The sequence below is a fragment of the Triturus cristatus genome, chromosome 7, assembly GCF_964204655.1.
Source record: "Triturus cristatus chromosome 7, aTriCri1.1, whole genome shotgun sequence".
In the NCBI taxonomy this organism is placed as follows: Eukaryota; Metazoa; Chordata; class Amphibia; order Caudata; family Salamandridae; genus Triturus; species Triturus cristatus.
In genome coordinates, this window is record NC_140590.1 from 925,738,670 (window position 1) to 925,762,328 (window position 23,659).

General features: G+C 43.8%; 1 protein-coding gene across 2 annotated transcripts in view; it reads left to right on the plus strand.

The window, feature by feature from the left end:
- The window catches only part of KCNIP1 (potassium voltage-gated channel interacting protein 1), a 1,480,000-nt gene that overhangs the window by 1,447,641 nt on the left and 8,700 nt on the right, over positions 1 to 23,659 (plus strand). For both annotated transcript variants that reach the window (XM_085617872.1, XM_085617871.1), the window contains 2 exons: positions 352 to 456; positions 20,802 to 20,864. In XM_085617872.1, the coding sequence (XP_085473998.1) occupies positions 352 to 456; positions 20,802 to 20,864 (168 nt within the window). The remainder of the gene's footprint in view (positions 1 to 351; positions 457 to 20,801; positions 20,865 to 23,659) is intronic.

A 23,659-nucleotide genomic window follows, 5' to 3' on the forward strand; every position in this document is an offset into this window, starting at 1 on the left:
TCAGCACGGGGGGCGACGTTCCTTCGCCATAAAAGAGGAGCCGCCCCTGCACTGAACATAACTCTAATAGGAACGTGTATTTGTCAAACGCCTTTCCTCAAATCTCTGCTAAAGGCAATTATTGTTGATTCAATAGTTTAACATGAGAAGCCCAATGGTCCTTGGAGGGGCGAGAAAATAAGGCTCAACAATATCGACTCACGTTCAGCTCTGTTCTTATTGTTACTGTGGACATTTCTTGTCTAGGGTGTATTCTAATGAAGGTACGTCTGTTAATAGATTCACCCACAAGACGAACGCATGTGCATTTTTAAAATAATGCAAGGTCTCTGTTTCTCTCTCCCTCATTAGGAAATGATGGATATTGTTAAAGCGATTTATGACATGATGGGAAAATACACTTACCCTGTTCTCAAGGATGATGCCCCTAAACAGCATGTGGATGTATTCTTCCAGGTAACTTAAAATATGCATGTTTCTATGTTCTGATTCAGTGTTAACTTCATTAATTCATGTTCCTGGGTGAACAGCAAAATACTTTTTTTTGTGTAAAAATATACAGTTTAGCAGAATTTTCAGTTTTGAACATGTAATACTATATTAGCAATGACGTGATTTCTTATTTAATTATTGAATGTCATCACCAAGGAATTCAAACTGATGTATTGGAGGGAATGTGTTTCATTCAGAATAGATGCACTGATGCTAGGTTCTGGACAAGAGCTGCCTGCTCTTTAATATGTGGACTGCTGTGTGATTACATTTAATTTTAAATCTGCTTTTGGGGTATATTTGTGGTTTAACAGTGGAGATCACTGCAATAACCGTATTCCACACACACTTCAACATTTCTCCCGCAATGCTCCCAGTCCTGGATCTCCCATGTGTAGTCCTCCTCTCCCTCAAACCCCATCTTGCGGGCTTTCCATATCATCTTCGCAGCATATCTTTTCCATCATCCCCCGGAATTTGCCATCTAAATTGTTACCCCAAACAATGGAAATTTCTGAATAAAATGGCAGACCTAGTTTAACCTCAGGCTGCTACGTGCAAGACGGGAAAAGATGCCTATAAATGCACATAGGGTATTGGTTGGTAACCTTGTGAAATGTACAGATGAGAAATTTATCATGTTTGTGACTGAGCAACCTATCCACCAAACTCTTTCTTAAGCACTATGCCACTTTTATACTGGAACAAGTGAGGTGCTCAAAGCCATGCCTAATTTAGAATGATGCAAAAACAACAGTTGATGGACAGAATGCAGAACAATGTCATACATTCACCCCAGTACAGAGATTTGGGCCTAAATTCATAATTTTGAATGTTGACAAAGGTGAAAAGAGGTATAATTTAAATGGTGTTTGTTATGTCCACATACATGGCCTACATATTTAATGCCATTGCAAGGGAGAAGGGAGCAACAAAAGTTGGATACAAAACTTGAAAACTTGGGGCCAGAGTTAGAGTAAGGTGGTCAGGGTACTCCTTCACAAACATGACATAGTACAGTATCAGCCAAGTGAGTGGTCTGCACACCTCTTTTAGAGATGAGCGGATTGTCAACTTTCTGTTGGTAGATCCCCTGTTGGCTCAGTCAACAGAAGGACAATATGCCACCCACCCTATTTATGGTGGGCACTGTAAAGTATTTTTTTCTGTCCCTGGTCGTTGGGTAAAACCTGGCAGTGAGCAACAGAAAAAATAAAATAATGATGCCATACCATAGTGTGGCAGTCAATAGTTTTTTGTTTTTCAATAACCTACTCCTACTTTGATAGTTTGTTTTGAAGCACAAAAAGTTGGTCAACCGCCATCAAAACAAACAGTGGCTTTCCACCATATTTGTTTGTGGCTTAATAGGAACCACCATGATGGTGGGTCTTGCCATTGTACAAAGAGTACAGCTTGGCCCTCAATGATCTCTAAATTTTGCAAACTGTAGCCGATCAGGGTGACAGGCGTAATGTCCTCTACAACCCTGATAAACTATACTTTTGGTCGCATTTATTTTAAAATTTCAACATATTGTTCCTTTGAACACTCTGAGACCTAAAGCTGATGAGGTGTTATTGCATCAATCAAATAATGTATGTACAAGCCTAAGCACTGACAGCCCTGAGTCAGTATAGGAAGTCAAATGATGCCAACAAAGAGCTCTGAGCTGAGCTGTCACTAGATCCTGAGCTGACCACCACCCCTTTGACAAACTAATTGCATTAGCATATCCGACAGGTCATGCAGTTCCATCTGAACAACAACCACCCCTTGATGATAGCTTTGGGAACTTTAGTGCACAGTAGCAATTCTCCTGGTGCTGAGTTCAGAAATTATCTGACAACCCCAATAATTTAACTCTCATAGACCAGTGATAAAGCAATTATACAGAGCATGTAAGGCTTCATAACGTAAAAATAAAAACACACGAAGAATACATAATGAAAGTTCCCCAAGCACTAACAACCACAACATAACATATTTTAAAAACTTACCATAGATTTTTAGATCCAAAACCCTCAACAGAGAGGTTAGAAGGAGACTGGTGGAAGGGGTGAGGGTGAGCAAGGAGTGATTCCACTGCTTTTATGAAGCACTGAGAACTCCACACAATTCACGGTTGCTATGCCCTGTTCTCCTGATGTGTTCTCCTCCTCCTTTTCAAGCGCTAGAAGGGAATTCCCCAAAGTATGTTAGACATGCTCCTGTTTCACATAGTGCAAGAGTATAGAAACTTAGGTTGAAAATGGCACCTAAATAGCACCCTTCTCTGGTAGGAGCCCTGCTCTTACCTCTGTGTATCCACAAATATGACTCAGAAATTTCTCTTGTTTTCAAGGGTAGTATTAACCTCCACAAAGACAATTTTTAAGGCACATGTGCTTTACCCCAGCACAACTGATAAACGATTCCCTGGCGAACAAACACAAATCTATATCGCCGATATGCTGCAATAAATATTCTGGCCCAGTCATAGGTTAGCCAAAAACTGTGATGTCTTTAGGCAAGTCATTTATCCACATAGTAAAAACTTTACCAAAGTATGGTGCTATGACTCTGTTTGACCAGCGATGTTCATTGATTTATAGACTGTATCGAACAGGGTGAAGTAGGCACCCAGTGTGCAAAAGCAGGCAGGATTTGCGCAAAAATCTGCACAGCCAACCATATGTGATGACAACAGTGGCTGGTGTGTTGCTGAGATTCTTCACCATGGAAATTGCTGACTGCTCCTCATAGATGATACGCAGTAGTCTTGGCTTGTTAAAGCTAAGGGCAGTGTAGAAAAGGTCTTAGAGGGAAACAAGAGTAGATCCATAAGGAAACATAATGGGTAGTACATGGCCAGTAACACTTTTAAACCATATTCAAGAAGAGTGGGCTAATGTCGGGAACTGGTGAGTGCAGGCACTTGCACTGGCAAGACGGTTCTGTTTCAAAATGCTTTGCCTCCTGCTCTGAGCTCCCCCATCTTTCATGCCTTACCTGAATTCAGTATTAACACCCTCTCCACTTTCCTATAACATGCCAATCCTGCCTGCTGCATCCAGTTCCACAAATTCTCTATCCTCTGCTAAAGTAGCATTTTGGAGAATAGGGGAGATGAATTCGGGGCCAATGTGTCTCTGAGACAGTATGATGGAGGTGTGAGCGGAGTGAGGGACAAGGTTCAGAAAAGAGCTCAGCCCCCAGTCAATATTTTGGTGTGAAAGCAATTCAAGATTTACAGCTTAGTAGTAAAAAATATGTTTATTTAAACCACAAGGTTTGTTAAACTATATCGGAGTACACTTTCTTATAATTAAACTTAAACATTCCTATCACATTCAACTACTCCATTTAAAGCCAATAGAAACCTTTCCAACGCCCAAAGTACATAAAAGAAATTGCATGTTAAACACAAGTCGTATCAAGTCCTTCCTTAAAACAATTGCTTATTTCTTAAAAATTGTTTTAAAAAAAATAACAGCTAAAAAAGAAAAAGTATAAACCGTGGATTAATAGATGTATTTGTGAGTAGGACACACCTAAAACCACAAGTACAATTTCAGTCAGCATCACAAATATTAACCTTTTACTCAGCCAATTCAGAGGCTGGATTCCACCTCTACACAAAATCTTTAAATAACCAATCACATTTCTTGTTTTGCTACATTGAACAAGAATGAAAATGTTATATCATTTTGTCAGGGTTCTCTAAAGAGGATGGTAGAGTTCTTAAAGTTTAAACAATTCAAGTCCCTACTTCGTGACTCCTGATTACATCATTCGTTTAATTCTCTTTTTGATATTTGCAGTTGACATCACATTTAAAATTCTGTATGTTATAATACTGCACCAATTTTAGCAAACGGTAAGTCTAGATTTTTTATACCTATGTCTACAAATATGTACCTACAGAGGACATATATTTTCAAGTTAAGAAGACGTTGAGTTAGGAATAGTAAATCTATACTTCCCATATGCACTAACCATTTGATCTTTTGTTCCTCGATATTCTGTCCTCAATATTCTTGTACCATGATATTCTGGGGGTTGACATTCAGTGGTAGTTGTACAGTCCCCTGATGCAAAGCTCAATCTTACATTTTTAGTCCATTAGAGGCTTTATTGAGCCTGTAAAGGAACCTGGCACACTTATTAGGGCTTGTCTAAGACGCCATACACACCCACGCTATACATTCTTAAATCTGGCAATAAGAGGCCAAAGAGAGGCTGGCTTAAGAATTGTTGTCCTGGCACCAAGATTTCCCAGTTAGGACCCAACAACTCCTGCTATGGCTGAGGTCTGAGTCGCTCAAATTCAGGCCACAATCATCCTTGCTTCCAATGCCAGTAAAGAGGCCTTTCCTGTATCTTGCAAACTTGCAAATCCTTAATGCCCCTTTACTATAAGCTCACAGATGTCTCCATCTCTATAATGGACACACCACCATTCTCCGTTATAATTCAGTTTTCACTCAGCTCATCTTTATAGTTACTACTTTTTCTACACTTAGATCTTACTGTTTCTGGAAATTCAGTTACTGGTTAAGGCGAGTGGAAACCCTTCTCAAGCAACAACCACAATCCCTGCAAGAGTGAGCCACACAAGTCACCAAATTAACCTGTGCCTAAACTTCTGATAGTCTGGCACAAAAGCAGTCAGGCTTAACTTAGAGGCAAACTCTAAAGTAGTTATGCAGCACACAACCAGCAATAAAATGAAAGCACAACACAGTAAAAGTCCCACGCCAATTTAAAAACATAATAAATTGTAATCAATAATTTGTGACCAAAATGACAAAAATCTAATCAGTAGAACTGGAGAAATACAATTTCAAAGATTTTGGTAAGCATATAGCCTAAAAGCACAAACAGCCACTCGCGGACATCTTGTCATGCTAGACCGGTGAGATAGTCACAAGTTCAGGCAAGCTGCGATGGAACATGGGACAGATACAGGGAACAGGTTAGTCCCCCTGAAACAGTTACCTTCTCAAAATCTGCAATGAAAAGTCCAGTTTGTGCTGGAGAAGGCAGCAAAGGGCAGGACAGTTGGACCTCGCTGACTGTGGTGGCTGGAGCTTCACGTTGAAGGTAACCGCGGCAGTCATCATATAGCGCAAAGTGCAGATCTCGCACTGCCAGTCGCCGCTACCAGTCACAGTAGCGTGAAGTGTCAGGTTCACTGGAGCTTCGTACTGGTGATTTTCATGGGTGGCCTGATCTTGGTGTGAATGGGCCCCGTTTGTGGACGTGAAGAGCCCAAAACTTTATGATTTCTCCCTTTCCTTACAGGAGGAGATCAGCTGATGCCAGCCAAGGGTCCAGGATCTGGGGAGGCATCTCTTGGGGATCAGGAACTCACACCAGCTGAGAACAGCAGGGTTCAAGCAGGTCCAGTTGCAGATCCAGGCAAGCCCAGTTGCAGCAGGTCAGCTGGGCAATTGCAGGAAGGGCTCTGTAGCTTTTTGTGTCCCTGTAGCTCAGAACAGAAGGTCAGTCACCAGACCCCTAGAGTCATTCTGGTAGTCCTGAGATCAAGCAGCAAGGCTAGACCCAAGCAGCATGACAGTCCTCTAAGGGTACAAGTTATGCTTCATGCAGCAGGGCAGTCCTCTAATTGCAGCAGGGCAGCTGTCTGTGATACAAAGCAGACCTCAAGCAGCAGGGCAGTACTGTGAAGTGCAAGACAGTCCATCTGGGGGTCCTCCACAGGACCAGGACTGAACTGAAGAGTTGGTCTGAGGGTCCAATAGTTATACCTGATGCCAGCCAAGTGGCATGAGCGGCAAGAGGTAAGCTTTGCAGCTGTGCAGCTAAGGCCCCGACCAAGGCTGTGGCTCCAAGCTGCTACCAGCTGCTACCTCCCACTACCTGCTACCCCGCATACCGATCAGTGCATGGTGTGAGCTCTGTGTCATGAAGAGGCAGAATGAGTGCATAACTTTGAAATTATCCCACACCCGAACCCTCCTCACTTGAACCCAGCAGGGGCCCAGAGGGCCACATAATCAAGCCCGTAGGCAGCAGGTGTAGGTGGTGATCAGATAGGTGACAACCCAAAGATTTAACCAGCCAAAAACCAATAGCCCAGTGTAGGACACGGGAGGAGGAAAAGACACAAGGAGGTCCTTTGCCATGCAGCCCGTGAGAGACTTCAGGTGGGCGAGGCAGAGAGGCAAGCAGAGGTGCTATAGGGAGGTCGCTTGGTAGCAACACATTGGGTTGAGCCTGGACTCACTGATGCGGCCACACTAGGTTAGAGTGCGGCTTGTGTGACCGTCATTTGCTTCCCCCACCACTGTCTCCCCTACCCCAGCAGCACTCCCTGTGATCACAGCACGGCCGCCCCATGAAAAGCCTTTTATCCTCAGCAGAATGAAGCACCACAGACAAACTTTGCACAAATTGCACTCCATAATTCTAAGGGACCCCAATTAATTCCCTGCGTACCGCAAATTGACATGCCCACAAAAGGCAATGCGAATAATTTTTAAGCAGTGAAGATTGTAGCTAACACTAGATAAGTGCTAAGGTCTATAATACATAACACACAATTACTCTTCAACTGTCACCTCAATCAAAAGTATCGAACAACAAACTACAAATTAAATAAACTTTACCTCCGCAGCGAGCCCAGAAAGGGGGCAAAGCCGGATGGCCCCTGGATAAATTCTCCCACAGCCCAGAAGAGAAATCTGGTAGAGCAGCAGTCTGCCAGGTGCAAAGCCTGTTCTACATGCAGTAATAGTGCCCAGCACAACAAGTCACCATGGAGACAATCCCACCCCCCATGAAAAATAGGTCAAGGCAGGAGCATGCATTTGATACACCATAAGGTGGGCTCCTCAACTGTCCCAACCAGAGGACTGCCCCTTTTCACATTAAAAAGGCGGTTCCAATGCGGAAAACATGGCAGGGTCACAAAAAATGATTCTCACCCCACAGTACGCATTCAGTGGTCTTTCTGACATTCTTAACCAATCCAACTTTCTCAAACTCCTGCAGTACATCCCTTCACTGTTGTTTATTAACAGTGAAGATGTAACAAGTGTACAATTTGGCTTCATAGGCCTAGATAAAGCAAAGGAATCAATAATTATAACATGGCGAGATGCAAACTTGTCAAAAAAGATGATACAGGAAAAAGAGCAACTCGTGAACTGGGAAATAACAGTCCAAATTATGGAAAGGGAAAAATATCCCTATGTTCTAAAAAAAAAAAACAGCCTGATCATCGAATAAACAGCATAAAGAAAGGGATCTTAAAGGGAACAATGATCGCCAAAGCCAACCTAAGTTACACAAATTTTAATATTCAATATCAGCCAGAAGCACCAGCAGGAGATCGAAGGTCAATCATGCCTCAGGGTACAGCTCCTGACCCTTTAAATGACTGGTGCCGGATTGCCACCAACCTAAACTGTGAGAAATTGAAATATCCCCAACACTGGTCACATTTTGGTGGGGAGAATTAATTTTAAGACAGAAACTACCAAAATAATAACTTTAAATTTTGCCTGAATCACTGAGTTTCACAGAGCCATTCTGCACATCGTCTGCCTTCAAGAGACATGATCTCAAACACCAACACTCCTACCAAACTTGGCAGAATATCATAAACCCGCCAAAAAGACCCATTTATTCGGAATGCCATCAGGAGAAGTATCAATATACATTAAGCACTCAATAAAATTATCCATATCGGACAGAACATCCAACTCAGAAACACTACAGGCAGGATTAATTAAGGGGTATAGAGTTAACAGAAGCATTCTGTCTAGTTAATCATCAACATCTACTTCAACTCCCATGACAATAGTCCCTTGAAAAAAAGATTGGGAAAAACGAATCAGCAACCACCCAGCCTCTAAAATAATCATACTGTGAGACATAAACTTGCACAATTTGGGCGAGGATGCCTAAGCTCTATGAGTCCCAGTGAAAGGACCCAGAGATTTAACATAATTTTACAGACATATAAGTTTGAGTCTGCACAGATGACAGCAATAAAGACAAACCCATTGAAACGCTATCCTCACTCCTTCAATAATCAAACTACAATTGATTATATATTTCTGAGCTAGGGTGTGAGTGAAGCCCTCCTGGACTTCCAGGTTCACCAACGGGCAGAGAGCTATCATGCTGCCCGGACAGTTCAGCCGACTCTATCAGCAGGGAACCACAAATGACTTCCTGCACTGGAAAAAACAAAAGGCAGGGAACATTACAAACTTCTCCGCAGGATATAATGATCACTCTTGAACTCTACTAAGACAGAGGAATGAAAAAGCCAATGGGAGGGCTGGCCAACCATATCATCAAAGGCTGGTCCCCACTGGTTTCCGAGCTGCACTCCTTTTTACTAGGGAACAGCCAACACATCACCAAAATGGCAACAAGCCACACCTTGGGATTTGTGCAGGAGATCTAAAGAATCTCCCAGAAATTAGGGCAGCGTCAAGGGCAAACAACAGACTAAGAACAACTACCTTAAGGAGGCAGCCAGCAATGGCCGCATAAAACATAAACAACTGGTATGGGGGCATACAATATTAAAATCTTCCATCTAATTGCAAGCAATAAACACCAACAATTTTGGCACTATGTTAACATCCTATACCTTGGGAAGAGCAAAAGGGGTAACTCAATACCAGCAGAAAAAAGGGTTTCCCATGTTACAAGCCTATAAACCGAAACCCCCAACAATACATGGAGCAAAAAATCCACTCCGTCCTCCCCACAATATGCAATGAACATGAACGAATCGACACCACCCATGAATCCCGAACATCTATCATGGACAATCAGGTGGTAATCAGAGTTTTGAAGAACATTAAAATGGACAGGGACCTAGGGACCAATGGACTGCCCAAATCCTTATTCACAGAAGACCCTCACTTTTGGGCGTCAGTCCTCACCCCACTGTACACAGAGAGTAAATTACATGAAGACGTCCCTGATTCCGGGAGGGGCACCCCTACTCCAGCCAATCCACAAGAAGGAGAATATTGAGGTGAAAGCCTATGCCAGTACTAGACGACAAGACTTAGCCAAAGGAACATCAGGTAAAGGCTTGTCATTCTATTAAGTGGGATTCCAAGAGGAAGTATTAATTCGACAACATTGTGGCCCTCTCATATGTAGCCCATCAAGCAGTTACACAAAACACCTTGCCAGTCTTTGTCCTGTTTCGTCAACTACTCTGCAGCATTTGACAGAGAAGTCCACAACATACTCTGGCAGAAGCTCAAGAATAGGAAAATCCTCCCCAAATATTGAGAGCTATCATGTCACTCTACACTAGAACATGGGCCCGGGTAAAGCTCTCTGACAACATAGCCACATCAAAAATCACAATGGATCAAGGATTCTGTGTACAAGTTAAATAAAATGCTCGCCCCCCTTTTATTCAACTTTTACACAGAGGGGCTGGGCATCATCAGACGCAAATGTAGCCCTACCGAGGATTAGAGAAAAGAAAATCTTTCTCATGCAATATGCAGATGACCTCATCCTCTCACTTCACATAAAAATTGGCCTCCAAAGGGCACTAAAGCATTGAACACATATAACACAAAGAAGGAACTTATTGCCAATGAGAGCAAACCCAAAGTTGTGATCTTTGGGCGTTACCCGCAAAAAAGGGCTAAGAAATGGTGGATGGGGTCACAAAGGCTAGAGTGCAGTCAAAGCTAAAATTACCTTGGAGCATGGCTCTGCTAAACAGGAAAACTTACATCACATATGCAAAAGATAAAGAACAAGGAAAAGATGGTCATACACACCCTTTGAAAATTAAAAATCCTTGACAGCCCGACGACCAAGGCCTGTAGAATGGTGATCACGGCAAAACTCATTCCCTCTATCAACTATGCACAGTAAGCATATCTCGGTATGCTGGCAGCCAAATTAGAAAAACTCCAATGCATGGGTTTCAAGTTCGCTTGCCACACACAGAACACATTGATCAGACTTGAATTCGGTCTTGTCACACAAAAACTTGAGTGTGTGGCTGCCTTGGTGAAATATTTCTACCAGTCATCAGCTGCCTGAGAACACATTGAAGGCAGTCATAAAAAACGATTTTTTTTATGGTTAAATCTGCCTGTGGATTCGTCACCTCTTGAATTACTCATGCACAGCATTCCACTGAAACTTTTTTTCATAGCTTTCCCACGTCGACAAGGACGTCACAATGGAACGGCTCCGTATGCGACGTCTTCAGAGCCATAACAAGACCTCGTCGGCGTGCTGATGTCAGCTTCCTTTTTTCAGCACCATCGACGCATAGCGGTTTTTCCAGGGTTCTCCATTTCTGGGAGTTTCTTTGTTGTACCATACCATACCATACCATAAACATTTATAAAGCGCTCGGCTCCACCAACGGCAATGTCCTGGCGCTAAAAGTAGCAGCGTAGTCAGATAGGGGAAAAGGAACTAGCTAGGGCAAATCAAACAGCCATGTTTTCAATGCCTTCCTGAAAGTGGATTCCGATTCTGCTTTACGCAGGTGATTAGGCATAGATTTCCAAAGAGTGTCTGTTCTTACTGCGAAGGCTCGCCCACCAACCCTGGGTTTGGCAACGCGAGGTGTGTAGAGAAGCATCTGAGAGTTGGATCGCAAGGTCCTGTTCTGATGATATTTCTGAAGTCTCTGTTTCAGGTATCCTGGACCTCTATCTCTTGAGGCTCTATAGGCAAGAGACAATGCCTTAAATTCGATTCTCCTTTTCACTGGAAGCCAGTGAAGGCTACGCAAATGAGGAAAATGTGATGTCGGAGAGGCACATTTCTGATCAACCTCGCTGTAGTGTTCTGGACTGTCTGCAATCTCTGGGTAAGATAGGCAGGGAGACCCAGGTACAAGCTGTTAGCATAGTCCAGCTGAGATGTAATAAGAGCATGGACTATTGTAGCCCGACAGTCCATCTGCAGCAGGTGGAGGAATCTTTGCAAGGTTTTACGTTTCCAAAAGCAAGCTCTGGAAATTTGACCAATCTGGGCCTTGCCCGACAGTTTAGAATCGAATTTAAAACCTAAATTTCTGATTAAGGTGACAGGGATGAGAGAGGAGTTCAGCTGCGTCGGCCACCAGAGATCTGCCCGTGGGGGTGAAGATTGATTAAAGAACATCACCTCTGTTTTGTCAGCATTTAATTTCAGGCAATTGTCCATCATCCAGGAGGCAATCTTGGTAAGGCAATGCCTGAAGCTGTTAAACGCTGCCTTTGAACACAAGCTGCGTGTCATCAGTGTATGATATCATTCTCACTCCACAGTGTTCCACTGCAGATGCCAGAGGAGCAAGATAAACATTAAACAGGATGTGGCTTAATGCCGAGCCCTGAGGTACTCCACATACCATGGAGCAGGAAGAGGAGACGTGAGGGCGCAGAAAGACCTGCTGACACCGCACACCCAGAAATGAATGGAACCAGTTCAAGATGGTCCCCGAGATACCCAGCAGTGCCAGTCGGTCTAAAAGGATCGAATGAGAGACCGTGTCAAAGGCTGCGGACAAGTCCAACAGCACAAGCATGGCACAGCTACCATGGTCAAGGGATTCTTTGATGTTTCCGCCACTTCCAGCAGGGCAGTCTCAGTACTGTAGCCCGTCCTAAAGCCCGACTGGGAGTCATGAAGAAGGTTATTGGACTCCAGGAAGTCAGAAAGCTGTCTCTGAACTTCCTTCTTCAGAATTTTTGCAGGAGCGAGATCGACCTGAAGTTCTTAAGTATGCCAGGATCTGCATCTTCCTTTTTAAGGATAGGCAAAACAAATGCTTTTTTCCATACAGAGGTAGAGCTACCTGATGACAGAGATGCATTCCAGATAACATTTGAGTGGGGATTGAAAAAAGGAGCCAGCAGATTGAAAAATCTAGCTGGACAAGGATCTAGAGGTGAACCTGATTTAGTTCTTACTAGGTGTGAAAGGGACAATTTTGGACAGAAAGGCCCAAATTCAGACCAGGAGCAGGAAGAATCAGGAGCCAAAGACGTGGTAGTATAAGCCTCTGACACAGAGAAGGAAGAGTATATATCTCTACATAGATCAGCTGATGGAGTAATAGTGCTCCTTGTAGCTTGAGGTTTCATAAAATCTTGCACAATCTTAAAGACTTCCTTGGATGAGTTGTCAGATTCTTTAATTTGGTTGGTTAAGTAATTCATGATAGCCAGACGGTTGAGGGCATGACATTTTTTTAGTGTTGTTTTATAAACATTCTTCGCATCCAGGTTATACGTTTTTCGCAAGATGTGCTCCAACTTTTTACAAGCACTTTTCTCTAAGCGAAGTTCTGAAGAGAGCCAGGGAGTGGAAGGCTTTTTTCTAGCGAGTTTTACTGTTTTAATAGGAGCAATGATATCAAAGGAGGTGGTAACCCACTCATTAAAGGTGGTCACCTGTCAGCAGAAATTTGGTATTCTGAAGGGAGGAACCTATGGACTCGGGGTAAACCCTCTTCCAGTTTCTCTTCTTCACAAACTCTGGCCTAGAACTATAATTCCCACCACTTCTCGACAGGCTGAACGTACCCAACCAATGGGCTGACCAAGTTAATGGCAGAGGAGCTTCAACCTTAAGAGTGGGATCATATGAAAAATGAGATCCAACATGTGACCTGGACATCTTAAAACCTGCAGAGAGCGCAAGCAAAATGTCAGGGTTAGATGTCTCTCTTAGCCAGGTCTCTGTTAGAAACAAGGTCCCAGAGATTGGACTCAAGGGAGGGCCAAATGTCCTCGGTATGTTTGGGGCGCGATCTGAAGTTTACCAAGCAGGCTTTAATAAGGGGCATATCATCACCAATACCAATAACTGATGACTTGGCACCAACTGCCTCTGCACCCTGTGTCACCTCCGACCCCGCAAACTCATAGGAACAGGATTTGCATTGGTAAGCCTGATCCCAGTTTACCAAGCTGAAGTCAGGGCAAATGGGATTGGCACAGCACATCACATTCAGATCTATTAGCTGCTTACTTGTCCAAGTAGTTCTTTGACAAGGTCCATTTAAGGCAGCATAGCTGGCGGTGGCCACAGTCCAGACGCGGATGGGCCTGCTGCGCACGTCCACTGCGCGTCCGCTTAGCAGTGGCCATAAATAGGGGAGAAACCAGGTCAGTTGCACGACTAGAGCGCCGACCAAAATGGCGCTCGTAAAAAGGCCCTACCCCAGGAGGAAATTTGGCGGCCAAGTAGGCGAATAGAAAGAAGAGGAGGTTACAGCATCCTGCAACACGCAGCGATGCCGTAACAAAGACACAGAGGAAATAGTACAATTTAGCAGAAATGAGTAAGTAAAACACGATTTTAAAACAAGTTTAAAAACTGTTAAAAAGGCGCATAAGCTTTACTTGTAACAAGGACAGAATCGAGAAAAATGCTGTCAGCAAGAGCGTCTGCCCCAGCTGGGCGCCCACGTAGCAGTGGCCATAAATATGGGAGAAACCAGGTCAGTTGCGCAACTAGAGCGCCGACCAAAATGGCGCTTGAAAAAAGGCCCTACCCCAGGAGGAAAGATGGCCGCCAAGTAGGCGATTAGAAAGAAGAGGAGGTTACAGTACTTTGTGTAATTGTAGCAGCGATCATGGCTACCTAGAGGAAGTCCGGTTTTAAGCCATTTAGGGAATGTGGGGGTCATATTTCGATATCTGACCCCAATGAAGATTGTTTATGGTGCCTCTCATTGGACCATGATGTTGGGGAGTGTTCGTCATGCAGGCGCATGAACCCCAAAGCCTTAAACGAGAGGAAGGTAAAGGCAAAAAAACAGAAAAGAGGTCGAGATCCAGGTCCTCGTCACCGACTCTGCATGCCTCGAAGTCATCGAGGAAACATAAAAAGAAGCGGTGCCATGGATTTTGACGTCGGTCATCAAAGGATAAAACACCGAAGTCGAATCTGTTTCCCGTCCAACATTTAGAGCTGAGTTTCATCCAATTAAGTGTAAGGTGCCACAGGCTTCTTACTCAGTCTTATGCTTTTTAGCATGCATGGTGCAGGCACATCCATTTATTTTGCTTCTATAGATGACAAACCCTTGATCTTGGAAATGGATAGTGACTCTGTGGCTACGCAGTGCAGATTTCATGCCCGCTGATACAGTTTTGATGTCCAAGAACACCTTGGAACTCAGATAAGACCAGGATCACGATCACTCCACAGGGTTGGAAACCTGATGGTCGAGTTCCCTGGCTTCTACCCCAAGCCTGTCTGCGAGATCCGCAACGTGAGATGATTTTGATCCCTCTCTCAACGGATTGCAAAGAATCATAAGTTGTGCCAAGTTTCTTTGGCCTCCCGCACACTCAAAGATGACTTCTATACTATCTCTCACTTGTTAGAAAGATGTAGAGGTTCTCACATTGACTATGTAGAGCAATACACTTGTGAGGGCCCAAATGTCTTTTGACTCACCACGGTTCTCTTTAAAATGTTGGAGCCAGACTTGTAATAGAGTGCAATACGTGAGAGAAAATGTATTTTCATTGCTAGTCAGTTCATTGGTTCGTAGAGAAGACGCACATCATATTATACGTTTGTATTTGTACCAGAGGTGTTTTCTGTAGAAGACCATCCTTTCTGGCATCTCCTCTGCGCCCCAGTAGATCTTCAATCCTTCTCGCTTTCTCTTCCAATTGTTCTAGCTTTTCACAGTGCTCACAATGAGAGGCTGATTTTCTAATGCTTGGGACTAAACGTCCTCCTCTTTCCATTACAAATGCAGACTGGGCCCCCTCCCATTCACATAGACCTTAAAATATGGTCCTTCGTTCGCTTTTTAGAAGACATTTTGCTCTGTTTTAATCTACGTTCAGTGAAAGGACACACCATTAGAGGATTTGTGGGCCCTATAAATAGCTCTTCATCATCAGGAGTTTGAAACCTAGGTCTATTTGTAACCAGTGAAGAAGGCTGGCAGATGCCCGTTATACAGGCAATTGAGATGACTGTAATAACTACATGAGAAGTAGTGGCATTTATATGGGAAATCAGCTGGAATTTGGGAAATACTCGAAATTGGGGGCACCAGAGCTAAGAGGAGTAGTCTCACAAAACACTGAATTATGGAATGGCCTTCTGAACCCCCAGTTGTCTCCATCTGTTATCTTAGCTATACTGTAGGACTTGGCCATCTGTTAAGTGGTTAGAGAGTTCATCGAGTGTCGCTCCTCCAGGCTACAGAGAGAGCCAAGAGTGAGAAGAGAAGAGTTATGGACCTATGCTGGGAAGATCAGCAGTCATGGCTCCCTTTCAGAACTAGTGATGGGGCAGGGAAAGGGGTAGTGTGTTACGACTCCCCCCCCCCCCCCATGCTAATCCTTTTTTGGGCTATTTCGGGTAGTTCACACTTAGGCCCCTGTAACTTTTGACCACATGAGTTATCCACACCAAATTTGCGTCCTTTTTTTCCAACATCATGGGGATTCTAAAGGTACCCAGGGTTTGTGGATTCCCCAGGAAGGGACCCAGAAATTAGCCAAAATACAGCTAAATTATTTTTTTGGGGGGGGGGAAGGAATGGGAAAAAGGGCTACAGATGAAAGCATCTGTTTTTTTCCCTGCAAATGGTATCAAAAAAGGGGGTGTGGTGCTGAAATCATCTTCCCAGGTTTTAGGGACAAGCAGACTTTTGTCAGAAAACCAAAATCTTTTACACAGTTTTGCCATATTTCTGGGACATAGCCTATTTTTACTATTTTTTGTGCTTCCAACCTCTTTCCAGTTAATGGTGAAAATGGGTACAAAAGCAATATTGGATCCTCGAAAGCTATACATTTTAGAAAAGTAGATAAAATACTGAATTCAGCAAGGGGTCATTTGTGTATATCCTTCAAGGTTTCGTCATAGAATATAGGAAAAATTGAAAATGAGTTGAAAAAACAGTCATTTGTGTCAATGTTTTCACCTGTAACGTCTTCTAATTATGACAGCTGTTTAAAAGCAATATACCATTACTTCTGCTGGACCTTTCTGGTTGTGGGGATATATAGGACTTGTAGGTTCACCAAGAACCCGACGAACCCAGAGCCAATAACTGAGCAGCGCCTTGCAATGGTTTTATATTATGTACCGGGTTTATAGCAATTAATTTGGGAAAATATATAAATGGAATAAACGGTATGAAAGACACCTATGTATTTCTGAAATTGGAACAAAATATAGAGTTTAGAAACAGTAGATTTCCAAAATTGTGAGTACCCATACTAGCATGAGAATTATAGGTCATTTTTCAAAATGACTTCTTTTTTACACATAGTCTTTCATTTGGAAGGCAAAAATGCATCGAAAGTCAATAGGTAATAACAGTTACTCTGCAATTCTGTGTTACCCTACGTTTCCTGATAAAAATGGTACCTCACTTGTGTGGGTAGGCCTGGTGCCCGCGACAGGAAACAGCTCGAAACGTAACGTGGACACACTTTATTTTTACAGTGAAAACCTACCCTTTTTTTTGTAGAGTGCCTAGTTGTAGATTTTGAACCCTAGCTCTGCCGGCACCTAGGAAAACCTAGCAAACCTATACATTTTTTAAAACTAGACACCCAGGGGAATCCAGGATGGGGTGACTTGACTGGCTCTCACCAGGTTCTATTACCCAGAATCCCTTGCAAACCAAAATATTTGTAAAAATAAATTCCTCACATTTCTGTGGTGGAAAGTTCTTGAATCTGCGTGGATCCACAAAATTCCCCCAACCCAGCATTCTCCAAAGTCTTCCAAGAAAAATGGTAACTCACTTGTGTGGGTAGGCCTTGTGCCCGCGACAGGAAACGGCCCAAAACGCAACGTGGACACACCACATTTTCACAGTGAAAACTGACCCTTTTTTTTGCAAAGTGCCTAACTGTAGATTTTGAACCCTAGCTCTGCCGGCACCTATGGAAACCTAGTAAACCTATTCATTTTTTAAAACTAGACACCCAGGGGAATCCAGGATGGGGTCACTTGACTGGCTCTCAGCAGGTTCTATTGCTCAGAATCAATCCCTTGCAAACCTAAAAATGTGTCAAAAAAACAACACACTTTCCTTTGCGTGGATCCTCAAAATCCCCCCACCCTGCGTTTCCCAAAGTCTTCTGAGAAAAACAGTACCTCACTTGTGTGGGTAGGCCTAGTGCCCTCGACAGGAAACGGCCCAAAACGCAACATGGACACACCACATTTTAACAGGGAAAACTGACCTTTTTTTTGCAAAGTGTCTAGCTCTAGATTTTGAACCCTAACTCTGCCAGCACCTAAGGAAACCTAGCAAACCTATACATTATTGAAAATTGGACACCCAGGGAAACCCAGGATGGGGTCACTTGTCTGGCTCTCACCAGGTTCTATTACCCAGAATCCCACGCAAACCTATTTGCCTGTCGCGGGTACTTGGTCCTCCCACCTGAGTGAGGCACCATTTTTATCGGGAGACCTAGGGAAACACTGGATGGTAGGAAATTTGTGTCAGACCGGTGATGCCACAACTTTCCCACACAAATATGTGTGGAAAAAGGGATTTTTTTCTGCTAAATTTGAGGTTTGCAGGGGATTCTGGGTGAAAAAACGTTGTGGGATCCACGCAAGCCATACCTCCCGGGAATCCCCGGGTGTCTAGTTTTCAGAAATGTGTGGGTTTAGTAGGTTTCCCTAGTTGGCCGCCGAGCACGGAGTCAAAGATCCAGGTGACCCCCCTTGCAAAACCGGGTCGTTTTGTGATAGGCAATTTTGATGTCGCCTCAATACGTTTTGGGCCCTTGCCTGTCGCGGTTACTTGGGCCTCCCGCACAAGTGAGGCACAATTTTTATCGGGAGACCTGGGGGAATGCAGGGTGGTAGGAAATTTGTGTCAGCCCAGTGATGCCACAACTTTCCCACACAAAAATGCGTGGAAAAAGTGATCTATTTCCAGCTAAATTATAGGTTTGCATGGGATTGTGGGTAAGAAAAAGTTGGGGGATCCACACAAGCCATACCTCCCTATAGTCCTCCGGTTGTCTTGTTTTCAGAAATGTGTGGGTTAGGTAGGTTTCCCTAGCTGGCCGCCCAGCACGGGGCCAAAAACCCAGATGACCCCCCTTGCAAAACCAGGTCGTTTTCTGATAGACAATTTTGATGTCGCCTCAATGCGTTTTGAGCCCTTGCCTGTCGTGGGAACTTGGGCCTCCCACAAGAGTGAGTCACCATTTTTATCTGACCTGGGGGAACGCTGGGTGGTAGGAAATTTGTGTCAGTCCGTTGATGCCACAACTTTCCCACACAAAAATGTGTGGAAAAAGTGATTGTTTCAGCTAATTCTGAGGGTTGCAGGGGATTCTGGGTAAGAAAACATTGGGAGATCCATGCAAGCCATACCTCCCTGGAATACCCGGGTGTCTAGGTTTCACAAATGTGTGTGTTTGGTAGGTTTCCTAATTTGCATAGTAAAAGAATGTCCCTGGGGCTAGTGGGCTTTCTGCCTCCCCCGGGGGGGCAGAAAGACTGAATTGAGCCCCAAAAATATGGGGGGAGCAAAGGCCCTTGCCCAAGGGGCCACTCCCCCCTCCCTGGTGCCTAGTGGGTGGATCCTTGCTTGGGGATCGCCCCCCTAGGGCGTTCCCCAAGCAGGGGTCCTCTTTTCAGTCTAATGACGACAGCGCGCCACGCGGGCGATCGTCATTAGCCTGAAAACGTGTGAAGGGCCTCGGGAGGTTGGGGAAGCTCTTCCCCACCTCCTGAGGCCCCAAAAAAATGGAAATCCCTCTGCTGTTTGCAGCAGAGGGAGTTCGTGCCCCCGTCCTAATGACGGAATGGTTCCATCATGAGCACAGGAGCACCGGTGCTCATGAGGGAACCATTCTGTCATAAGCACCGAAGGGGTTAATGATAGGGGGGATATAATAAATTTAAAAAACACTTACCTGCTGCTGCGCAGCCAGCTGCTGTCTCTGGGTTCCTCTACTCAGGGCCCTGCATACTGCACAGGTTCCTAGACGCCAATCAAGACGCTGCTCTCATAAGAGCGTGAGCGGGCTTGTTTAATGCTCGCTCAGGTCCTAGGAGCCCATGCCTCTACTTCACCCAGCTGTACAACACAGTGGGTGGAGAGAGATCAGAGTGCTATTGATGGTTTGGACTGCCCTAGACAGCTGGCCAAACCGTCATGCGCACTTTATAGTGTGCACTACTCCTCTCCTTATCATGGCCCCGCCCAGACTTGACTCCATGCAACAGAAAGAAAGATAAAATTATCATATTATCATTTTATTTTTCACGTTTCTGTCTGCTGCCTGGCACTCAGCAGGGGGGGCGACGCTCCTTCGCCATAGCGGAGGAGCTACCGCAGAAGATCTGGTGAGCCAAAATTATGCATTACCACTGAAACAAAAAATGTGTCTAAAAGGAGTAAACTGAAGTAATGTATTCAGTCTACGGAATCCCCGAGAAGTGGTTATGCAATCTAAATTGTGAAAGTGCAAACTAATGTTATGGCAAACTATACCCAATTCCACTGAAGGAGGTCTTTGTCCCAGATGGCTGTCCATGTAGCCAAATGGACCCAGAGGAAATGAGGCATTTTATGAAAACAGGATTTAATGCCCTAATCAGAAATATAAGGCAAACTATGTGAAGACCAATATAGACGCTGCAAGGAGATGACAGAGAGCCTATTACATGTTACTTTGCTATGCTCAATATACAAAGTTCAATGCAATAAAGACAGAAGGATTTTATGAGAGGGTCTGGGGTAGGATAATGAGAAAGATGAAGAAAATGCGATTAACTGATCAAAATCTGGAAGTGTACAGTTGTAGCATTTCTGAGGAAAGTCTGGAAACTGAAACAATGGGATGGCAAGAGCAAAATGGTAAAATGAAGCAACTTCTCTTATAACAACCCTGTGTAACCAGCCCCACATACTCACCTGTAATGGTTGGAATAATGAGAAAGAAATGAATGGGTAGGATAAATAATATTTAATTTCGGCCTGGAGTCTCTTTGGGCTAGATTTTTCCTGCATACTGCAGAACATCACTATTCCCATAAACCTTTTATATACTGTGCTCACAATTCCCTTTAAATATCCAGGTTTAAACATGTTAGCTAAGACATGTTATGATTTTACAGTCATTAATAATAATTTATTTAATTTAAAGTAATTGGAATTTTTGTTGTCTCAATGTTTTGTGTTGACACATGCTCATAGATGAACGTGCAGAAAAAAAGACAGAAATCGATTGGACATTGTAATGAGAGTATTACACACACTTCAGTTGTATACTTTTCTACTAGATTTTCAGAAAAAGTATGAATAATGTTAAGATTGCTTTTATTTTGTTTCACAGAAAATGGACAAAAACAAAGATGGTGTTGTAACCATTGATGAGTTTATAGAATCATGCCAAGAGGTAAGAACAATTTTGAAATACAATTTTCACAAATTTAGATACTGCTCTTTTTGTTGCATCCATAGTATCCCTTTCACATACATAAAGACCAGCACCCATCATGAATAAACACACTTGTTAAAAGTCATGACACTGCATAATACTAGAAGTTGTTGTTGTACTTGTAAATGATTTAACCTACAGTGTGTGTGCTCGTATAACTTAAACCCAGAAATAATCATTAATGCAAAATAAAAATGATGAAAGACAAAAGCTGTTTTATCAATGAGACACACCAAAACATTAGACAACAATTTGAATTACGGCTTATCCATCTAAGTTGAATGTTAAAGTAAGGAGCAATCCAAAGTCTAATCTAGAGTTTTGGGAGAAATAACACTTGCTAAATAAAAATATGTGGCTGTAGGAAGTTCACCTGTCCGCAGGACCCTGTCTCAGGACTCGGGACTGAGACCGCCCTTCTGGCAGTAACAGAGGAGGCAAGGAGACTTCTGGACCAGGGCGGCTCAGCAGCAATCATTCTTTTAGATCTCAGTGCCGCCTTTTAAACTGTTAATCATAACATCCTGCTTGAGCGACTAAATAATCTTGGAGCGACAAACTTGGCACTCACATGGTTCCAGTCCTTTCTAAAGAACCGGTTCTTTCAAGTCTTTGAGGGAACTGCCACGTCAAACCTATGGCCTCTTAGCTGGGGGGTTCCCCAGGGTTCTTCCCTGAGCCCCACGCTTTTTAACACCTCTATGGCTCCACTGGCAGAGATAGTCCTTCCATTCGGCATAAAGATCATCACCTACGCAGATGATACCAAATTGGTTGTGGCATTAAACCACCCTGAGGGATCATCCTGCTCTCTAGGTACTTGCCTAGAGGCGGTAGACGAATGGATGGAACTCGCTCCCCTCAAGCTAAATGGGGACAAGACTGAACTCATGATTCTGGGCAAACTCCCATCACCCTCTCTGGCACTCATAAGGGCGACCTGTCTCGGCCCTATCCTAGCTCCAAAGCAGCAGATTAAGAGCCTGGGCATGTGGCTTGACAGCTCCCTCAGTTTCAATCATCAAGCCACTAAGCTATCTGCTCCATGTTTTGGCCTAATGAGAATGCTAAGAAAGATCCTTCCCCTGCTCCCTTTCTGGGCGAGAAGGATTATGGTGCAAGCCCTCATACTGTCCTGCCTGGATTATGGGAATGCGCTGTATCTGGGCGCCCCTCAGTCCACACTCCAGAAACTACAAGTGATCCAGAACTATGCGGCCCGCCAACTTCTCCAGATTCCTTGGAGACAATAAGCAAAACCGGCATTGAGGAATCTTCACTGGCTCCCAATTCGGGCTAGGATACAATTCAAGGCCATGTGCCTGGCTCATAGAGCCATCCGGAAATCAGACCCAGCCATCATCCAGTCCCTGGTCACCCCATACCAACCTCCCAGGAGTCTTCATTCTAGTTCCACTTTTCTTGCCACCCCAAGGAAAGTACACAGATCAAGATGGGGTGGTCGCTCGTTCTCCCTGAATGCTTCAAATCTCTGGAATTCTCTTCCCCATACTCTTCGAGGTGAACCAAACATACTGACCTTCCGTAAACTTCTCAAAACCCATCTTTTCAGTACTTAGCATTAACATGACGTCTTTCTCGTTTGTCCGTTCCATAAGCGCTAGAAGGCCTCAGGGTAGCTACGCTCTACAGAAATCTAATTTCTTTCATTCATTCTGTCTGTCCATAACTCATGCCTTGATTTCGGATGTCGATTTACATTGGGCATTTAGTTATCAAATACTTTTTGGTCTCGTTGCAAATGGCAACTTTCTAGCTACAGTACAGCCATCATGCATATCACGAGTGAGGGCATGTGCACAAATGATTGTCATTTGATTAACATCCACTCTTTACCAACGAACTCCTCTTGACAACATAAAGGATAAAAGAGCCGGGCTAATCCAGGAGTAGAGTCCTTTGGCACTTTGCCAATCTTCTAATTCCTGTTTGAAGATGAAGATAACACTGAAGAAATCAGTAAAACACCAAACTCCTCTTGATAACATGAAGAATGAAAGGGGCCAGGTTATATCTGCAGTAGAGTCCGGAGGGGAAACAATCCAACCTGTTAGAGGTAAAAATCATAGACACAAATAGTAGCAAGAAGCAAATAGCATTATAAATAATCAGGGAACAAAGTACACTGTGATGCATCTTCCTTTCATGAAGCCTCCTTCATAAAATATTTGAACAGGAATTGACATCACACAGAAAGACTCTGCATTATCTTGAATTGGGAAACTCTGACATCATCTAATAGCCAGACGGCCATTTTGGAAATAGCTATTTCTGAGGCTTGTATCCACCCCTTACAGGATCTCATTTGTTTGCTTGACTATAAAGAAGAAACCCAATTTAGCATCCGCCCTGCCAGTTAAAATTATCAATTCCAATTCACACAACTCATGGAAAACCCCTCTGGTAACTGCGGAAGTGCTAGAACAACCAAGGCAGTGAGGATTCTCAGCAGCAATCTGCGCATGACATCTGACAATGTAATGTTGAAGAGTACATGATACACTTCTTCTCCTTCTCAACCCAAGCAGGTCCCTGATAAGTTCTTGGTTCTGCCTCCTGCACAGATCCCCATACAATAGTGACATAAGACCCCTCCTGAAGCTCTGCATTTATTAGATGCTTTAGAAGGAAACGGTGATCAGTTAAGAGCGCTCACTATGAGAATAATTCTTCCAATGGCTCATAACTTTAAACCAACCTGAAACTTCCAGGAGTCTCCTTTCCCTTTAATC